The following is a 21,656-nucleotide window of genomic DNA, read 5'->3' as shown; positions in this document are numbered from 1 at the left end:
AATTCATTTTAAAGGCTTACAAAATGTATTATACAAAACCATAACAATCAAACGTTTTTTTTCGAGGTTGGCGGTGTAACAGTTTTAACAGACGCTAGACAGACAACAGCTTGGAGTTTGATTCTGTATTTTGGCCGAACTCACGGATGTTAATTTGGTACGGATAATTACATTTGCCAACAGTTATCATTGCAGCTGGTGACATTACCAACCATCCGCTAACTGAAGTCAATTAAAATATGATAAGAATGGATGAATTGGCAGAAGGATAGATGGGAAGATAGTTGGGTAGGGAAGCATTGGTCATTCCTCTCCTCTCCTCTCCTCTGCGTCTTTGCAAGCAGAGGATGATAGTGAGGAAGGGCGGAGGTCAGAGCCACTCTCATTTACCACTCTCCTCCTCGCTTCACTTCCTTTATTTCCATTATTTATTTGCTCTTGACCCTCCCTTTCTCTGTCAGCTGCAGACGTCCTCTTTGCCGTTTTATCTGTGGTTCACATTTAGTAAAAAAAATATAGGCCTATATACTGTATTAGCATCAATAAAAGCACAAACCAAGGAGCCCTGCCAGTAAACGCAGCTCAATGTAAACTCAGTGTCCTCCTGCAGGCAGAGCCAACACATGATCTAGGAGTGCACCTCTCACGGCATACATGTAGAGATGTTTGTTGTTGATCATGTAATCTACACTTTAGCCTTGAGTTATCAGACTCCTCTCCCGGGACAAATCAAAGGTTATCATGGGACAACTTTTCTGCTGCAGGCTCGGGCTTCCCTACGGTTTCCTCTGTGGCTTCCCTGAAGCAGATACACATATAGAAAGTAGGGTTGCATGATGCAGTATGCGGAAAAAAGGTGTTATGCAATAACAGTGCTGCATATAAATACACATGTCCGTATAAAGATATTACTTTCATATTTAGCGAACTAAATGCTGACAGTATGCTGCTCTTAGTACTGCTAAAATAAAGGGAACTGTTTCTGAAATAATGTTGTTTAATACATTGAACTAAACACAAAATACTTTAATAAATAATAACAGTTACATTTGAAATGCCGTACAGTCCAAAACCCAAAGTTATTTCATTTATAATGACTTTACTTAAAGGTGGGGTAGGTAAGTTTGAGAAACCGGCTCGAGATACACTTTTTGTTATATTCCATGGAATGCTCTTAACATCCCGATAGCAATGAATATCTTAAGTGCTTTGACAACAAATCCATAAAAAAATGTCATCTGTGGAAGCCGTAGTACTGTAAAAAGCACGGCCAATCATTTTAGCCGGCCCGGCTAAAATAACTGGATGGCCTACCTGCCTGTCAACCTTCCATCTGTGCACAAACTTATCTCGTGCCCTCATTGGTCATGTGCGCGTTCGTGTGTGTTGGAGGAGGGGCTCTGTAAGGAAGTGGCAGATTTTCTCCGGTTGTGTATTTTCAAATTCTAGCGATCTCGAGCCGGTTTCTCAAACTTACCTACCCTACCTTTAATAAATCTGCAAATGACCATTTACATTTTTTTTAAACAATGACTTCACTATTCCAGCAACAGTTAGATCCCTCAGTAGCGTCCTGTAGCTGGATTTAGAAGTGAAATCCTATTGCTGTGCAAGAGTTAGAACAATAGTACCAGAGAATGCCTGTATGCGTGGATGAGCTTGACGCATCTTTACAAGATTTTTTTATTTGACACGACATACATTAAGTGACTGCAGCTTTGAAGATGGGATTCAGTCATCGGTCACTACTGTCGCCTCCTAAAATAGAAAATGGGTAACACAAACATGATGTCAGGCTGAATAATGAAATGAAAATGAAATAGCAGTTCAGTCAGATTGTCAGGCTACTCATGACTTTTCATCTAATGAACGTTTACCATTATTATCAATCCTTGATACTGCTTAGTGGTCCTAATTATTGCCTGTTATTTAGCTTATTTTATACAATGAATTTGTATTTAATGCCACATGTCCCATACAACCTTTATAAACAAGTCGCTTCTCAATCATTTTTACGTATCATTATCAGAACTGTATTTCAATAGGTCGCTATATATCGCTGAATATATCTTTTTTTAAATGTATTTCTCGATGTTTTTACACATCTTAAACAAGCAAGTGGATTAAGACTCCCTTACAATTGTATTATTTTCCTTATTAATTGATAGAGCATCTGGTTTTTGAATTGTCAAAAAAAGCTTCATCTGTCACTTTATTGTTTTTCTCTGAACAACAATCCGCAACAAGTCTTAAAAATATTGAAACCATTAAAGTTGTTACTCATTTTGCTAAAAAACTAAAAGTTAAGCGCTTAATCGCCTATCGTTTAGTAGGCTAGTTGCAGCTCTTTTTTAAAGATGGTAAATGTGGGAGAAAGATTATTTACGTGTCTGATTATGTTTGAAATATCTATAAGATTTGGCCTCAGTAAAAGATTGGATAGTATTATGTATCAAGGCTGAAAATCCTACTATGCTACAGTATGACAGTAGGTCATTTTCTAAACTCGAGCACAATATGCTGTATCGTTACCATCATGCCCTGCTTCTTAGTGACATGACCCAGATCCTTGGGGATGACAGTGTAGTGTGCTCTGTCTCTGTCTCTCTGCCTCCATCCTTCCTCTCCCTCCCCCCCCCCCCCCTCTCTCTCTATCCATTTTTATGATATCACTCAGTGGGGGGATATAAATCTTCAGAGCCGAACCAGCCAGACTGTAGTTTTCTTTGAAAATTGATTTGAAGTGTTGAAAAATGATCTTTTTTGTAGACTTAAGATTAACTGCAGAACCTCTGACTACAATATAAGTCAAAATAGTGTAATTTGATGAGACATACTACTTTTAGAGTTGACCTCCTTTGTGTACAGTGAATGTAGATATAGCTAATTGTCCTAACACATTAGATACACACTGTTGAAGCTGGTATGAAGCCGAAGATGACTTCTGTCCATTCCATTGTGCACTGTGCACTGTGCACTGTGCACTGCCCTGTGTTTGTAGGGGATGAACTTGCCTACAGCAAGATGTGCTGGAGCCATGAGAGAGCGCCGAGGCTCCACACTATCAAGTGTAGCATGGCTAATGCATTTTTGATAAGACGGAGAGGGCTGGGTTGTAGGTTAAAATGCATGGGCTCGAGGCTCACAGGACGGAGAGAGAGAGAGAGTAGAAGGGAAAGTGGAGATGAGAGCGATAGAGAGAGAGTTGCTCTGGCTGTGATGAACACTGAGACTTGTTTATCATACGGAAACTTTCTGTCTTTTTCTTTTTTACTTTTAAGCCCCTTCTGGCTTTTGGGTTAGGGTAAGAAATATTGCAAAATAGAGTTAAATGTTGCCTTGTTTATTTTGACATGCAGAATACATTTGTATTACTGGCCACCTGGAAAATGTGAGTCCAATAATTATATTGTTTGATGTACAGCAGACTTTATGAAAACAGCTAATTGTTTTTACAAACTGCAGCTTTCTTTTTTTCTTCATACTCAAAAGTGAATTGGCCTACACACTGCCACAGTAAGTGGTATGCTTTATTTTAGGAAGCTGTTCTTGGTGACATACTTTCTTCTCATTTAAATTGCCAATTACAAGCTCCGTTGGCAGGCCTTTTTGCGTTGTGTTGCTCCCTAAGTCAGAACTGAAATATGAATGAAACAATCTTTAGACTGATCTTAAGCTTCAAAACATCCCAGATTTAAGGTCAAAGCTATTGAATCCGCACTGTATGTGTGAACATGTTTTATCTGATCTTTTTTAATGTTATTCAAATCTAAGTGCTTTTCTATTCATTTGTTAAACTATGTGCTGCTCATTGCCAGACTCCCTTGTTTAATAGATAGATAGTTGAATGCAGTGGCGGCGCCAGAGCATTTTTGTTGGGTAATCTATGGTAGGGCTAACCCATACAGTGGTGGTGCTCAAGTCAGTATTTGCAATGTAATTACATACACGCTATATCGCCCCCCTTATTTCCCTGTCTCAATCAAAATGGAACTGTATGAAATAAAACGGCACATTTGTCTTGTAGTAAATAAAAAGGGATCACTGTGAACGTGACGTATGATAGTACACGTTGAAGATCCAATGGGGATACTGAATGGCGGTTTCGATTGATCTCAATCAATAAGGCATGACGCAGATCCAACGTTGCGTTGCTCTGATTGGCTGTAGGTCTATTCAAATTGCATTCGGAGGCATTTTGATCGGACCGCGGCCGCGCTGATATTATAACGCCTGAGAATTTCCACACCTTTAGTGTATAAAACTCCCCCACTACTTAGACTATTCCTTGCACCCCTCTTATAGCATAACCCTGAATGGTCTCAACCATATTGCATCAGTAACGTGCACTTGTTGTTACAGCAGGATCAGTTTGTGTGCTGTGGACACGACCCGTATATTTTCGCAATCCGTGTTCTCAACATTTAGCATTTCGCTTATTATTTAATTGAATTTGCATCACTTTTCATGGTGGGGCTAAGGTGGGGCTAAGCCATTTCTTGGTATTGCTGTAGCCTACCCCAGCCATACCCTGGCGCCACCACTGGTTGAATGGGAAAACCTGGTTAAATAAAAAAATTCACTGCGGTGGCTAGAATGAACAAACCATAAACAGTACAATAATTAGTAAGAACACATTTAGCTAAAATGTGCTTAAGTTGGACATTTCTGGAAATACCTTTATTTGTTTTCTACCTTTGAAAGCATATATGTACGCTTAGTATGAAACTCAAGCCATTGATGGCTAGCTTAGCTTCCTTAGCTTAGCACAAAGACTGACTTTGAAGCAAAACCGATACTATGGCTGGGCCTAATGGTAACAAGATCAGCCTCTAAAGCTAACCATTAAGATATTAAATATTTTTTGTTTAATCTGGACAAAAAACTATGTCTGAAAACTGTTGTTTTAGGAAGGAGGGGTTATGAGCGGGACAATTTTCTTGTGGCAGAGCAGTTGCCAGGCAACCAGAGGAGACTCCAGGAAGTGGCTGTGCCCGGCCGGCTGTGGCTTCATATTTAACAGAGTGGTATCGATCTCCTCATCTAACTCTCGGCAAGCAAGCAAAAAATCTAATTTCCTAAAATGTCAAAATATTCCTTTAAGCTTTGAAGATCTAAAGGGGGGAACTTCAGAGTCTGTGATGATTCTCTGTTGGTTTATCGACTGAAGAGCGATAATACTGGCGGTCAGAAGTAGCTGTCAGAGCTGTAAGACAAAGCAACAGGATGAAAGCGGGTTATCTGTTGTCTTCCAAATCAGTTGGTAAAGATGAGTATATAAAATAAACTAAACAAGCCTTGTAGCCTGAAGGCTCGGCTGAAAACATCTGCTTAAAAAAACACTGAGAACACTGAGACAGCCTTCTTATTAAGGCTGCATTAAACCTTATTATAAATGTTCAATGATGATGTCACTGAAGGGAGCATCAAGGCCTGTGTAAAGTCTTATATTCTTAGTATATTTGACAAGCTTTCGTATCCTAAATAGATAGAAATACAGTATGTGGAGGAGTCGACCTGAGGCAAAACAACTGTATTGCTTTCCATTCAAACAGCCCATCCTCAATGAATCTCTTTTGGTTATAAATTGATGTTTGCAGCTTTTGCATCTGCACTTGATTCACAGCTTCCACTCCCATCCTGTCATCTCTCTTTGATCTTCTGACATGTGTCTCTCCAGGGTGACCTCCGTTAAATCCACGTGTGTCCTTGTGCTGAGGAGACCTGAATGATGCTGATCTCCTTACAGCTCCAGTGTTGCTCTTCTGTACCTGAACCTGAAACTAAACTGTAACCCGCTTGCTGAAATTGTTGCAAGGTTACATTTCTGTCCACATAACCTCAGTATGAATGCAATTCTGTGTTACATTGGTTGTTGAGGTGTTACCTGTGAAGTGGAATCACCTGGTAGGAAGGTGGCACAGAGGTGAGAGAAAGGCTGAGAGAAGAGCTGGAACTTGTAGTTATCCAAAAGGTGGTATTTGTGTTTGAAACTGGAGCTCAGTCTGCTCTGATTGGTTAGCCCACCGGCTCTGTTGGTGAACCACTGGGATTAGACCATTAACATGCACAAAAACCCATACGACATAAAGGGAAAACCCTAAAATGTAGAATATGGCCCCTTTAACACAATCAGTTAAATGTATATGAACTCCCAAAAAGCAACTGGGAAAACAATTTGACAATTCTATTGATATGCTCTTCCATTCATTGTATCCTAAAGATGTTTTCTGATGTTTTCTCTGAGAACGTGAAGCACTGCTGCATTTTGAATATTTGAGAGTGGTTGCTTGCTTCAACTGAAAGGGGCACTGCACAGACAGAAATATTTTAAATGTTCACTTAAAGATTCCTTGACGTCGCACACTGACACTCAATGAACTGTAGACTGACTCTGGACCCTTTTAAAAATCCCCAGACTTGCTTTTGACCTTTTGACCCTGCTAATGCTGAAGCTGTAGCTGAAATCCACCCACAAATATTTCAGTGGAGTTGACCAGTAAGAAAATAATTATTAATGTGAGTTGTGTATCAGACAATACTGCTCAACATCTCAATGTTTTGAGATGTCCCCTTTAGATTAAAAGCCCAACAGTTTAGCTATAGACCATGTCTCCTTCCAGCATATGCTTGCTCTAGACCCGATTAATATATGTACCCTCACAAATTACCAGTCTGGCCATCCGTCTGGCAACCAATTCATGTTTTAAAGGGCCCATGTCATGGCCATTTCCACTGATCATAATTACATTGTTGAGGTATACTAAAATAGATTTATATTGTGCAATTTTCCAAACTCACATTGGTTTCGCATACAGCATCTCTGTCAAGCATGTGTATTCAGCAGTATTCACTCTCTCCACTAAACGACTCGTTGGAGCTCTTGCCCCCCCCCCTCCCCGTGAGCCTAGTGTGCTCCGATTGGTCAGCTCGGCCACTCTGTTCTGATTAGTCAACCACCAGAGAGGCTGCGCCCATGTCTAAACGGCTGCTCTCAGCCGAACATCAGTCTTATCATGGCGTCGGTACAGCCGTATATTTTATACGCCAACTAACCGAACTGTACCTACAACTGTTGTTATAGAAGAGTGTGACGGCCCCAGAGCCTTTGTCTTACGATGGGGTGGAGCTGAAGAGGCTAATCAGCGCGATCACGGACACCTGGCCGGAGCCGAGGTGCTAGCCAGCTGCCCGGAGTCAAACGGCGCCCCTCTCTCCCTCCAAGCAGCTCAGCGATCCTCTCCCCTGACCACCTATCTCTGCATTTACCACAATAAATGTGCCGTGGTTTTGTAAACTCGTGTATGTCTCCTTGTCTTTCCGTTGTGGCCTACGAGCCGGTCATAACAAAGAGTAAGTTATTTTTACCCGTTATAAACTACTACTGTTTGATGAGAAATCAAATCATGGTTTGCTATATATGAATGATATGTTATAGGAGCAAATAATTCAGGGAAGAAAGGATAGGCCTACTAAGTATTTCCATTAAACTTTATTTTTAGAAATGTACAAAATGAACGTAAATATACATATATACACGGTATATCGTCAATTACTCCCCGTTGTCGGCATCTTGCTTATAGCAGCCGGGGCTTTTTGAGACGATGCCTCAGTGTGGTTGTCCGGCAGGATCTGGCTGGACGAAATAAAATGCAAATCACAAAATATTAGAGAAACTTAGTTGTTTTAGATTCGTTAGTAGTAGTTGTGGTAGGAGTGTGGATCTATCTAATGAAAAGCTTGCCTGCTAATATGCTAACCTAGCTTTGTTTACCTTGGTAGCTAACACGATATGAACGTTAGCTTGGAGGAACGGCAACTATAATGGAGTGTAATAAAACTACTATGAACAAAAGTTAGTGGTTCATATTAGGCTAGCAATAACGTGTTTATAATTGCATTATTCTACGGGTAGTCTGCTACGTTCGGTCATACAATGTTTCCCGCTAGCATGTATAGCTAGCCTCGTTAGCTATACATGCTATCAGCGTCGGAGGAAAGCCAACTGTAATGTACCGTCCTTTGGGGGTCTGTGAGCGGGCAAAGAGAGGGGATTTCCCCGTTGTCTCTGCTGGAAGTGTGGAATAAACAGAGTCCCCATTTCAGGGACACCTCTTGGAGGTCTCTAGGCCGTCCTTTGGAGGTCTGTGAGCGGGCAAAGAGAGCTAACCTAGCTTTGTTTACCTTGGTAGCTAACACGATATGAACGTTAGCTTGGAGGAACGGCAACTATAATGGAGTGTAATAAAACTACTATGAACAAAAGCTAGTGGTTCATATTAGGCTAGCAATAACGTGTTTATAATTGCAATATTATACGGGTATTCTGCTACGTTCGGTCATACATTGTAACTTGCATGAATATATTGTTTTGCGCTATCATACAGCTAGCCTCATTAGCTATACATGCAGTATGTACATGTACTGTCACAATGTACGGTAAATCACCCGGAGTATACTGTGAGTATTCCGTGTGTGTGACTGCAGACATTCTCCTGCTATGACAAACATGTAAGGCCATCTGCTGACATTGTAGTTGATATATTTAAACGCTAGCAACGTAGCATAACAAAAATGTTTTTCCGACCAAACTAAGGTCTAGCTCCGTCGGTTAGATCGGTAGCATACACGCTACGCCAGCTATAATGTAATTACGTTTCGCGACTGACCATACGGTAAATCACCAGGAGTATACGGTCTATGATTATTTCGTGTGTGAATGCAGACATTATCCAGCTATGAGGAACATGTATGTAAGGCGATCTGCTAATATTGGAGTTGATATATGGAAACGCTAGCAACTTAGTTAGCACAGTTAGCACTGGCTTAGCAGTCCGAAACATGTTTACACATTTAACCAGTCGTGGTAGATACCTTGTTTGATAAATACACAAATAACAATGCAAACTTACAGGTTGTGTACCCGAATCTTCCCCTGCTCCAAACGGTCCAAACAAGCTGTGCATATCCGGCCTCAAACTGGGCAATGTTTTGGAAGCTTTCGTCTGTGAAATGCCGGTTCTTCGAACCTCTGGAGGAACAGTGTTCAAAAGAAATTTCAACCACTGACTTCGTCGTGGTTCTTCCGTCGGTAGGACAAACAGCTCAGATTTCTCCTCACATTTCAGGAAACAGGTCCTTGGCAGTGGCATGACTGGATCGATTGTGAACTGAACCAGAGCTTCCAACAGTAAATGTTAGGCTGGCAGAGGGTGCGGCCAGCGCCGCTGGGTGTGGCCATAGCTCTTCGGGATTGGTCCATTTCGTTCCGGGTACCGCATGACATCAGGCCGTACCCGGAACTAAATGGAAGACTCAAATGGGCAGTGACGTATCTCCAACGAGGCGTTTTGGGGAGGTATTTTCTGTGTTAGAGTTTTACTCGCTACAGGGTGTACTTTGAGGGTTTTGACTCTGCACACCGTTTACATGCATAAAAACCTTCATAACACACAAGGGGACGGGTAATAACCGGAAAAGCATGACATGGGAGCTTTAAGATACAGATGTTGGAGATGTTCTGCGAGCCTTAGTTGGCACTTCATGTGAATGGGCTTTTTGATACGTGTGGGTGTTAATTCTGAAAGTGAGGCATCCGTTATATTTATGAGACAAGAGCAGGAATTATTAATGAGGTACAGTATCTTAAAGAGTTCCTTTTAAAGCCTGCAAATGTTCCTGTACATGAAGAAGTGTTTTAGCCTATATACGGCAACTTAACGCCTCAATTTGACTGCACTTAGTGACAGATTGGTTTGGACACACATACACTGTCAGTGAATCATGTGTTGTAGACCTCTAGTTAACTTTACATCCATGTTCTTCTGTTTCCTCTGTAGCATTTAGTGCTAAAATGACATCAAATTCCACTTGGGTTGGGAATGAATCTACTGTATAGTGTTATTTGGGTCTGTGGGAGTCACATCTGTAAATATGTACAAAGCACGGTATGAAACCACAGTACTACAACTAAGCTGCGGTGTTATTAAAATGTAAATTTCAGCGCTGCACCTTGCAGGATGAGCTCAGCAAAAAAAAATAATACAGTTAAAGCGTATAAGTCTTTCGCCTTTTACTAAACACTTCCGTGGAGAGGAACACCTATGAGTTCAACCTATTTTTGGTAGGCTTGGCCGTTTGGCTGAGCATTCTGAGTTTGTGGAAGACAAGAAAAGAGCAGTCATTCGCACCTGGGCGATCCAAGTTACGCAGCGCGTTACGTTATGCCAGGTCAAAAGAGCCGCACCAAGACCGGTGGTAACTGCGCAACGAGTCCGTCTCCTGCAGCAAACGGTTAAACACTCAGAAGACAATTTATTCCCATCGTAAGAGTCATTAGCTAAGTTTCATATCAAGACTCTATACTAACAACAATAGCAATTTGTTTATGATAAAAAAGAGGATATATTTATATTTCACAAAAAACGTTATATAAAGTTCAAATTGGCATATTATCGTTATATTTGCGTCATGTCTCATTATTAGATGCATCTTATCTGTATTTCCCCCTTCTCACTGTGTGTTACTGTTTACAGTTTTACTGTATTTGAAAATGACTTCAAATGGCAAATTTGGCAAGAACTGGGGAGTGAGATGATCAAAGAAGCAAATCAAAAGAGAGTTACATTAAGATTCAAATATATCCTCCTTTATTGCAAAAATGAAATAGAAATGACAGTCTGACATCTTAAATGCTGGTTGAAGAGATGCATCAAAAACACTTTTATTTTGTTCCCATTGAAAACTTGCCAAAAACATCACCCTAACTCAAGATTTTCTGTAGAGAAAGTATTCTCTTTCCACTGCAGTTCGCTGCTAGCCGCCTAAGCCGTCTCACATATTGAGATCCATGACTCTGACCAATATCGTTTATTAGCCCTAAAAGTTTTGATGTGAATCGTTTGAATTCAGATTTAATTAATTTGTAATAGCTTTTTCAAATTGGTAATAAACACTAACCTTGTTGAGGTGTAGCTCACAGCTCTTGATCCCACCATCTCATTTTGTCTACATCCTCAAAATCTCCCTTGCAGTATTGTAATTAATAATCCACAGCCCATTGAACAGTGAGTTATTGCACGGTTGTTAACCAATGTGACAGAGGCTAAAATCTCTAGGCCTCACATAGTGAAAGCGGCAACACTGAAATCTTTACAAATGACAAAGCTTTGGGGAATACCTCTGATGACCCAGCGTTGTCCTTAAATGTATTGAAGTTGTTCCTTTACACTTTATTCTACCGCTAGCTCGATTATTGTTTTGTTTATAATGTCTCTTTGATTTTCTGTTACCCTTTTCCTGTGTTGTCTTCTAGGCTATCTAGTCTTTGTTCCGCTCATTTTAAAACTCAGTTGAAATCTAATAGAGATGGAAAAGGGCGGTTTTATTCTGCTTCACATATTTTCATTGAATTATCCGTGGGTTCCTCGACGAACATGATATGATTTGGCAATGTTATGAAATATATCACTCTTGTTAAAAAGGGATTTCCGGGGATCCTTGAATGAACATGGTTACATAATGGATCTGTTTCACTCTGAGACCATCTATGTCTTTTCTTTTCTAATTTCTTTGTATTTCTCTCCATGACTTGCAACCCTCAAAGACCTCATCGACTAATTCTTGACTTGATTTCTTTTGTTGTAAGTAAACAATCTGCACTTCCTTGTACACAATCCCAGTGACATGTCCGACAGAGAGACAGGAAGTAACCACAAGAAGGAAAAGACAACATATTTTCTTTGTATTGCTTTTTGTTTTGGTCTGCTGACCTTTCTCAAGACACCTAATCAGATAGAACAAAAGTCAGTCGAACAAAATGTCTGCAAACAAAGAAGTTATGGTGTGTATGGATTAAGTCTTTAAGAGCTTCGTTCTAATACCTCACATCAGAGAAAAAACACTGACTTCTGATTTTAACTACATTGATCTCTGATAAGTCCTGTACCGCTGAAAAGTAGAATGTCAATCCCGGCTCCGGATTTATTCTTTCTGTTTCTTTGCTGCTGATTTTTAGCAGTGCCACGCTACACTATCACATGGTTTAACACCTGTTGGGCACCGAGGGCACTCTGCACTATCACATGGTTTAACACCTGTTGGGCACCGAGGGCACTCTGCACTATCACATGGTTTAACACCTGTTGGGCACCGAGGGCACTCTGCACTATCACATGGTTTAACACCTGTTGGGCAACTCGCTTGACGCTGAGCTCTGTAGTTGAAGCAGAAAATGGGGCAAGACTTTTCTGTCAGTCTGACTGATTATCTGTCCGACCGCCTCGCTACATGTCATGATTTCCCCCCTGATATATTACATGCCAGCCTGTTTATTCACTGAAGAGTAGCACGGCTGGGGAATAAATCCTGACCTGCACAAGCATTACGCTGAGACGGATGTCCGGTCAGAAGAAATCCATCTCATTAAAGAGCTTCACATGCAGCCAACTTTCTGGAGAAGCCATAAGACTTTTATATACAATATAGAACCTTGGCGAATATACCACATTTTGAGTACCATGTTCATACTATAGTTAAATAGATACTTACTGGTGGTCAGTAAACTAAATAAACCATAGTTCTCTAAATAAAACCAGCTGTAAAATTGTCTAGACTTTCGTAAGCTTTTGTATAACATTATACTCGCCCAGTGTTTCAAGGCCTTCATGGTGATTTACAAAAAAGTCAGAGAATACAATTTAAAAAAAAAAAAAAAAAAAAAACCTTTTGATTGAATGTAAAATATTGATGGGATACCACTTGGGAAATGTTGAGCTGACACATGCATTAGACACCATTATTTTCCAGCATTAGTATATTAACATTCACCACTACATCCATTTCTTTCTCTCTGACACTACTCGGTCTACTTCAACCTCATCTTCCTATTTTCTCTCATTGATTGGAAAAGCCATAAAGCTACAACAAGCATCGCCTGTGGGAAAGCTTTGAGTGCCTCCCGTTTCTCTCCTTTGCTTGTGTGTTCACTGCTTTGTGTATTCCCACTTGCTGTCTCATTCCATCATAAATGCTTTTTAAACCACTTGACCGGAAAATTGACTTGGCATGTCAATTCGGCTGAACAGCCCCAGTCAGAGCTGTTTATATACCAGCGTCTGTCGATGCTTTTATTGTTTGGTTCTGTTTCTTTGAAATTCTCCTCATGTTTACGTCTTTACCAAGAGTGCACTTCTAAATGGTAAATTAACTGCATTTATATATAGCTCTTCTCCAGTCTTTGTGACCCCTCAAAGTGTTTTAAGTCACCATTCAAACCAATCATACAGAGGCCGGTGCTGTCAGGGAAACTAACATTCACACACACACACCTGCACTGGCCATGCCATTGTTATTGCAATTAATGGCTCACCAACCTTAAATGTTAACACAGAGAGAGATCAATAAAACACAAACACAGACATGGTTGAGATTGATTATTATTCAGCAACAATAATAATCTTGTAGTACAACAACACCTGCCACAGCAGTCAATCGTGGAAATGCCCCCCAGACCAGAAAGATCTCATGTGCTTTATACATGTAAAACACACACGAACATACTGTACACTTGAAACAGCATACGTGGCAGAGATGTTCAAACCTTATACAGTCATATATGTTGCATCCTCTGAGTTTTACATGATCCCAGATTTCATGACCTTATTTAGCAGCTACCACACATGCTAATGTTTACAACTGTTAAGACTAAATGTATACACATACTTTTAACCTAAGCATCGGGCCCCTTTTTCCTGTGTGACCTTAATGAATCGTTATATAAGGAATCTGCCATAACACCATCAGGAGCTATTTTGGGATAGATAACTTGCCCAAGGACACATCGACATGTTGACTGCAGGGACTGGAGATCGAACCACCCATTTTTGGATTGGAGGACAACCTTCTCCAGCCTCAGTCTTTGTAATCTATTGTTCTTAAACCAGAATTATTAGGAAGAAGGTCAATAAATGCTCTTAAAATGCCAGAAGAAGATCAACGATTGGATTCCAAAAAGCTAATTATGCAATACGTATCTGTAATCAGTGAAAATGTCCAACTTCACCTGCATTGGTTTAACTGCACACTGCCGTCCTTATCAGTTAAACATTTGATGAATTTGTTTATTTAATTTTAACATTGCATCCTAATTAATTCTTTCCTTTGTCTTTTATTTCCCTTCAGGTGCCTGAAACGTTCCTGGTTCGAGACTTTCAGAATCAGGAACGGTATCTTGGAGATCACCAACCAACAAACTCAGAAGAGGTCATCTGGACTGAACTTCAGCAGACCCTCTTCTCCACACTGATGAATGTTTGTCATCAACTTCTACTTGTGCACCATCACTTAGATCGCTTAGATCACTTATCAATTGGAAGTGTTAAGCTTTAGTCGTTGGAGTAATTGGACTGGCTTTTAACATTGGGATACAACATGGCTGCCGCAGCAACTTCACACTGGGATAGTGACTGACCCAGCATCTGATCACAAGATTTATTGGAAATCGGGGCCTTATGTCTCAGATATTACTGAACTTGTCATTAGCATTGATTTGGTATATCTAAATCTGATACGTAAGTGAACAAATTCCTAGATAATCTCACTCAGGGATTGATTCTGATTCAACATTCAGTGCGTGTGTCATGCAGGGGATCTGGGGACGTTCTAGAAACAAGCTGGCAACTCATTATCAACTTATTAATGTCCCCATGACCCCTGCAGAAGTCAGATAACCGGGTATCACCTAACCACATGTCTTTATCAGAGATCTAATAGCAGCCACTGAGATGAGCTCATGTCTGTAGCCGCCCCGCGCCAGCGCTGTCGAGGCTGGCGGTCATCTTCCTCGGCCATGACCCGGCTGATGTTGGGCCGGACCCTGGAGCGCATCTGTAAAGGCGTCCTGCTGCTCTGCCTCCTCCACTTCCTCATCATGATGATACTCTACTTTGACGTCTACTCGCAGCGCTTCGACCTCTTCAGCCGCTTCAACAACGGCCGCAACGGATCCAGGAATAACGTCAGCGGGGCAGCAGGCAGCGGACACCATTATTACTATTACAACCTTTCCAGGCCTAATGCCACATTAGCCAGCTACCTGGCCCCAGGGGAGCAGCTGGTGCCCACTGTGCAGCCTGAGACCAATCAGATGCCTTCGCCCAAACCTCTGCCGCCGTGCCCCGAGATTCCCCCCGGCCTCGGTGAGTAATACTGTCACATGATACGCCTCTACTTTCACAACAATTTCCATGTGCTATGAAGAATCAGACACATACTTTTGTGGTTGCAAGATGTGTTTAATGTCTAAATCTCAATCGTTTTATGAACAAAAAAATAGGGGTATTTTCACTCCCAGAGTATTACACATAATAGCTGGCTACATTAGCTGCAGTTATAGTGATGTGAGTATTTCCTCCTATATGTGCACCTGTCACAGGTAACTGAACCGTGGTGGCTCCAGGTTTTTGCCACTATGGCTTTTGGCTCTTTTGGGTTGTGTTAGTTGACGAGGCCTTCTCTCTGGTTCTGAAAGGAATTGATGGAGCAGTGTGTCCATTTTAGAGTTTCCAGTCTATCCTTGTCATGTCATGCTAGTTAGACAGCAGCCTGCAGAAATCATGCCAGTGTCATGTAGAAACAAAATGTCAGGGGCAAATGTGAAGCTGTGCTGAAACTGATCATTAAAGCATGAAGCACTGACAGTCCACTGCTGTACGGGATAACATGACTTTTTTTTATATTCCAGTGACTTTCAATTGTTGCAGGGCTTTTTATCAGTTTTGCTCAACAGTCTCATGAAGTCATAAAAAACATGATGTTTAAATTATTTATTTTTTTAGCATTTTGCTAGAATCAAATGTGTTGTTCCAAGCTTGAAAATACCAGCCCTTAGTTCACTGTAAAAATGTTTCTCTATGAAGGAAACGGAGAGGTTTTCCACTGCGTCACAAGCGTTGAGATGGCCTGTTTTATTTGTAAATTCATATTATATTTAATTTGTCAAGTGTAATTTTCTGATATGCAAGAATAAGCTTGAAATGTAGCTTTTTCTAGTTTTTATCACTTTCTTTCTTGCTTAATCACCTTTCTGAAGACCAATTTGTTTTTGTTTATCCATTCGGCTTGTTGTTACATTACATTACATTACATTACATGTTACTTGTTACTTGTTAGACGCTTTTATCCAAAGCGACTTACATACTCAATACTGTGGCCAATCCCCACAGGAGCAATTTGGGGTGAAGTGTCTTGCCCAGGGACACAACGACATGCTGACTGCAGTGGGGTTTGAACCTGTGCTCCCCCTGATCCGAACACCAACGCACTATTCCACTGCACCACACGCCCCCCTGTTTTTGTTGCTTGTACACCGTATGTCCGATAACGGAGGATTTGCAGAGCATTGATTAGTCTAATAATGAATAGGGGAGATGAGACCTTGATCGTAGCTCGAATCTGGAGCTTACTTTTTTATTTCCAGTAAATAAATGCATCTGCAGTCTAATTCCAATTAGCGAGAGAGCAAGTGTAGCCGTAATTTTGTTTTTCCGGGTCAGCCCGCAACATAAAATGGATTTAATGTCACCAATTTACACTGTGGTATTTCAACCTTATAGACTCACAGCAGGGCTATTAGCAGAGATTCATGCAGGCACACACACAGCAGTACACACAACAGCACACACAGCAGCACACATCCAAAACCAGAGCTATTAGGATATTTCTTTTGTGCTTGCATTTCCTTAAAAAACTCCTTTAAGTGGAAATAATGACCTTAATTAAGATCCTCAGAGCTGCAGCTGGTTGCATGCATCTTGCGTTGAAACTGATTATATTTTCAGTGTTTTACAACGTGTAGGATTTTTTAGTTGTGGAACTTAAAGTGAATTTATAGATACTCTTCCTTTCCTTAATCCTCTTTGTACTGAATGAAATCCATACATCATCCCTATAATTGCACCACAGGTATACAGTGTGGACTTTTTTGTAATAGCTTGGTATGCATATTGCCTTTATCAGTAAAACTATTTTGAATGAACTATTAAAGACACTTATCAATGTGACCCACATAGGCTGGTTGTACATATCTATGGATTACAATGTTTAATATGAATGTCCACTGAACACTGGTTTGCACACCTACACACACACACACCTCATTATCATCACTATCCATTCACCCAACAAAGCAGGGGTTGATTGAGTCACACTAAGCCTCGGGTTTACTAAATCTATAATTACATAGTGGACACACACACACACACATACAAACTGAAACACACACACACACACACACTCTCCACATCTCTCTGTCATGATTACAGATAATAGAGCTCCTTAAAGAGGAACTATCTCACGCTGTTTTTATTTTTAAATTAGCCAAAGAGCCCTGACCCCATCCACTGATACACCACTAAGGCAAATTAACAAACAACCTCCTTTATTATCGGCATTAAAGGTAGGGTATGTAAGTTTGAGAAACCGGCTCGAGATACACTTTTTGTTATATTCCATGGAAAGCTCTTAACATCCCGATAGCAATGAATATCTTAAGTGCTTTGACAAAAACTCCATAAAAAAATGTCATCTGTGGAAGCCGTAATACTGTAAAAAGCACGACCAATCATTTTAGCCGGCCCGGCTAAAATAACTGGATGGCCTACCTGCCTGTCAGCCTTCCATCTGTGCACAAACTTATCTCGTGCCCTCATTGGTCATGTGCACGTTCGTGTGTGTTGGAGGAGGGGCTCTATAAGGAAGTGGCAGATTTTCTCCGGTTGTGTATTTTCAAATTCTAGCGATCTCAAGCCGGTTTCTCAAACTTACCTACCCCACCTTTAAAGTACTAGGTCTTTATCCACCTTTTTGCATGAGCATGGTATCGATCTTCTTTTCTAACACCATAACAAATTTCTGCAAATGTCAAACTAGCACTTTAATATTTGCTTTTAAGTCCAAGTTGACAAAGAACAAAGTTAACTTTTCAACTGACTTTGTGGACAGAACAGAAAATGATTGCATTGTGTATGCCTGTATGCCAGATGACAGTGGAGAGTTTAATAATTGAATTTAATAATTGCTTTTTGGCTCATATTGTGTCCCAACGAGCTAGAAAAATTCTCTATTCCCATTTTGTACTTAGGTGCTATGTTTTACGTGTGCTCTTATAGTCACGATGCACTGATGTTGACAAACTAAAAGCTCATTTAGGCCTTGCAAATAACACTGATTTGATTTTGACACATATATTTAATAATGTATTGATTTATATTTACAGTATTAATACTTTCTTTCTGTATTTCTTTCTTTCTTTCTCTCTCTCATTCTTCCAATCATTAACTGATATTTATTTGTGGTAATCGTATGCAGCCTCTTATTGCTGCAAGTAGTTGTTGATTCATCTTCCTTTTGTCAAATACCGCTCAGCTGCACTTCTGATGAAATGAAAATATGTTTCTCATTTCCTTGCACCTGTTCCGTCTGTAAACGAGCTTTGTAAACGTAATCCCTCGCATGCGTCATTGTGGCAGTGTCAACACTCTTCTCTTCTTCCTCCTGGCTTTTTCTCATTTGATAATGAGCTTTGTAACGTGCTTTGAAATCTTGAGTGTGAGATAAAGCTGTCAGGTTGATTTGTCTGAAGCTGAGGTTCGATGATTCCATTATTTGGCCTGGAATTGGCTGTCACTGACTCTGGATTTGGCATTCACACCAGGCACAGGTGTACTCTTGTAGCTTATCTCTGCCTTTGCTCTATGATGGAGGGGCTGCCTGGGGGCTGTAATGAGCAGGAAGGCCGAGCAAGACTGAGCGAGTCTGTGTTTCAGTCACAGGTGCAGAGACCGAGAGAGAGAGAGAGAGAGAGAGGTCCAATGGATGCTGGTATGATGGTTAGTATGAAGTGAGACAGACAGAGAGGCGGGATGGAGGCAAGAAAGGAACGGCAGGTGGAGAGGTGAAGGGGTGTTGAGGGAAAAAGAGAGAGACCTTGGATAGATGTACACCCACACACACACACACACACATACCCACACACACTCAAACACTCACATGAGAGAGCGTGAGAGAGAGAGAGAGAGAGAGAGAGTGAAACAAACAAACAAGTCCTTGGCTGTCCCACAACACCAGCTGACAGGTGCTGCCTGTGTGAGTGGCCAGCATCCATGGTTTATATCCTGTGTGTGCGTTTCAATTAATTCATTAATTGCAAGTTGGCATGTGGGAAATGCAAATCAGCTGTTCCTGAAAGAAAGTAACCTGGGCGTTAAGGAATATTGCCAAAATATATAGTCGTCTTTGAAAAGTATTTTCTTTGGAAAAATAGAAAAGAATCTGGAATATAATTTCGATATTGTATTTCAGACCCGTCAACGAAGCAGTTAATCAATCCATCAGTCCAACCACAGAAGATAATTGGCAGCTTTTTTTGATGATCGATCCGGGTTTATTTATTTATTTTAACTTTCATTGGGCTTTTTACTGCTGATTGGGCAAAATATGCAATTCAAATACTGTCATGAAATGTATTTTATATATGTAAATTATAGAAAAATTCGCTTTATATGACCAAACAAATTGGAGTTTTGTGTTTGTGAGTCTTCTTATTATTTAATTACTTTGGCCCCTCTGTCCCCTGTTCATTATCACTGACCTGTTTCCTGTGAATTGTTTGGTGTGGGCTCAGCCTCAAAATAAAAAGCAGGTCTGTTTTCCACTTGATGATGGCACAATCTTTAATTCTTTCGGTTTGATCTTTGAGTTTTTAATAGGCAATTTTCTACTTGTAGCCGGTGTATGCTAAAAAATCAATTTGTGTGTGAATCATTCCCAAGCATGAAGCCTTTTATGTATTATCCTATTAATCACTACTTCTACGACGTGCGGACACACACACACACACACACACACACACACACACACACACACACACACATACACATACACATACACATACACATACACATACACATACACATACACATACACATACACACACACACTCTCACACACACTCAGTGGGAGGTTAAGAGCTATCTTCCAGGCCTTATTTTAATTGGACGCTACAGGGGTTTTCCATTTTAATCTAATTAGGAAACAGTAGTAGTAGTATTATAAGTAGTAGGAACCTGACATGAATGAAACGACCGAATAGAAAAAATACTTTGTCTTTAGAGCAATAATCATTTCTCACATCATTATCTCCGTGGCATGCTGTGCTACTACAGAAAAACTGAATTCAGCTTCTCAAACGTGCAGAGTTGGTTCTTTTCGAGAGGTTTTTGGCGCTTTTTAGTGCTTTTTCTACTCAGTACTTTTAATTGAAATACTCTTATTACACAGTTATCCTAGGTATCATTTCATTATGATAATTTTACTTGTAATTTCAGTCGGTTTGGATTTATACATGTTTGTAAAAGATCTGAATACATCCGCAAAACTAGTAAAAAGTAATAAAGTGTATTTAAATAACAATACAGCCACTAATTCCAGCTTTGCTTCTGATTTGATGTGAGTTGGTTTGCTGTGTTTCTCCAACAGAGACAAACACACCTAAATAATCTTTAAAATACATTTACAGATACACATTTAAACACATCTGTAACTGCACACATGCATGTTCATACAGTTCACCTACTGTACACATACATTTTTACATTGTGTAGACCTCTTTTCCACTTCTGGGCCAAGGGTAGTGTAAGTCTTGTTTTATTCATAGCCAGAGAATAATTCCAATGGATGACATGTCCCTTGTAGCTCTGAACTGAACATGTGTGTCCCCTGTGGGGGGAGACCTTCAGGAGAGTCTGAACCATCTCCCCCCTCCGCATGGCAGAATGTGAAAATAATGTTACATTTTTTTGTTTTAAAGCGGGGTTGAATCCAGGGAGGCCTTTCACTGCTTAGAACTTCACCTTCCCAAAGCTCAGTGAACACTGGGTTTGTGGAACAGCATGTCTTATGACCTTTCTTCTACATTTTTAATAAAGGATTTAAATAGGGATGCTTAATTCAGAACAATGCTCAGTGTTAGCTCAGACTGTGGAGCTCAAGGCATACATGTATGTGCATCCATATATTGAAAATGTTAATCGGACTTTAGAGCCTTAAGATTTGTAATCAGCATTTTCTGCCATAATTGCAGATCTACTTTTTTAAAAAGAGTTGTTTTGTTTTTGAAAAGATCTGAAATTACAAACAAGAAAACACTGAAAATGGTGTATAAATATTGATGATGTGTGAAACAATACAGAACTCTGTTTGTATTGATTTCTTCCCTGTAATTTACTTTCTAACATGAGTTAAATACAGTTAATCTCCTTACCTTAGTGTAAGCAGGAGTACATTCAGTTTTAAGTGAGGATGCTTGGTTGCTTTTTAATGATTTTAATCAAAGACAGTGTTGAGTTTCACAACGGTTTATTCTGCTTAAGATTATTTACTGTTGTTTTTTAGTATTGTGTTTTTCACCTTCAAGCGAATAAACTACAAACTGATGCATATGTGTTAACATGAACAAATAAAACATACCAAAATCCACCTTTTCACAATTGGTGGATGTTTTGGTCCGCAGCAGAATCATTTGACATCTTTCCCACAAACCTAAACAAAGCCAACAGATGTGGAAGCGCTCTTAATGTGACGTTTATTAAAGAAGACAA

The 21,656-nt window shown here is 40.2% G+C and overlaps 1 protein-coding gene and 1 pseudogene across 1 annotated transcript in view; both read left to right on the top strand.

Moving 5' to 3' along the window:
- Positions 1-21,656, top strand: part of b4galt2 (UDP-Gal:betaGlcNAc beta 1,4- galactosyltransferase, polypeptide 2) — a 142,654-nt gene that overhangs the window by 5,139 nt on the left and 115,859 nt on the right. Inside the window, exon 2 of the mRNA XM_034137204.1 lies at positions 14,182-15,197. Within this exon, the coding sequence (XP_033993095.1) occupies positions 14,792-15,197 (406 nt within the window). The 5' untranslated portion in view covers positions 14,182-14,791. The remainder of the gene's footprint in view (positions 1-14,181; positions 15,198-21,656) is intronic.
- On the top strand, positions 10,040-10,148 carry LOC117489059 (annotated as a pseudogene).

This window comes from Trematomus bernacchii, unplaced genomic scaffold (assembly GCF_902827165.1).
Source record: "Trematomus bernacchii unplaced genomic scaffold, fTreBer1.1, whole genome shotgun sequence".
NCBI classification, from domain to species: domain Eukaryota; kingdom Metazoa; phylum Chordata; class Actinopteri; order Perciformes; family Nototheniidae; genus Trematomus; species Trematomus bernacchii.
This window is presented reverse-complemented; position numbering and strand designations above follow the sequence as displayed.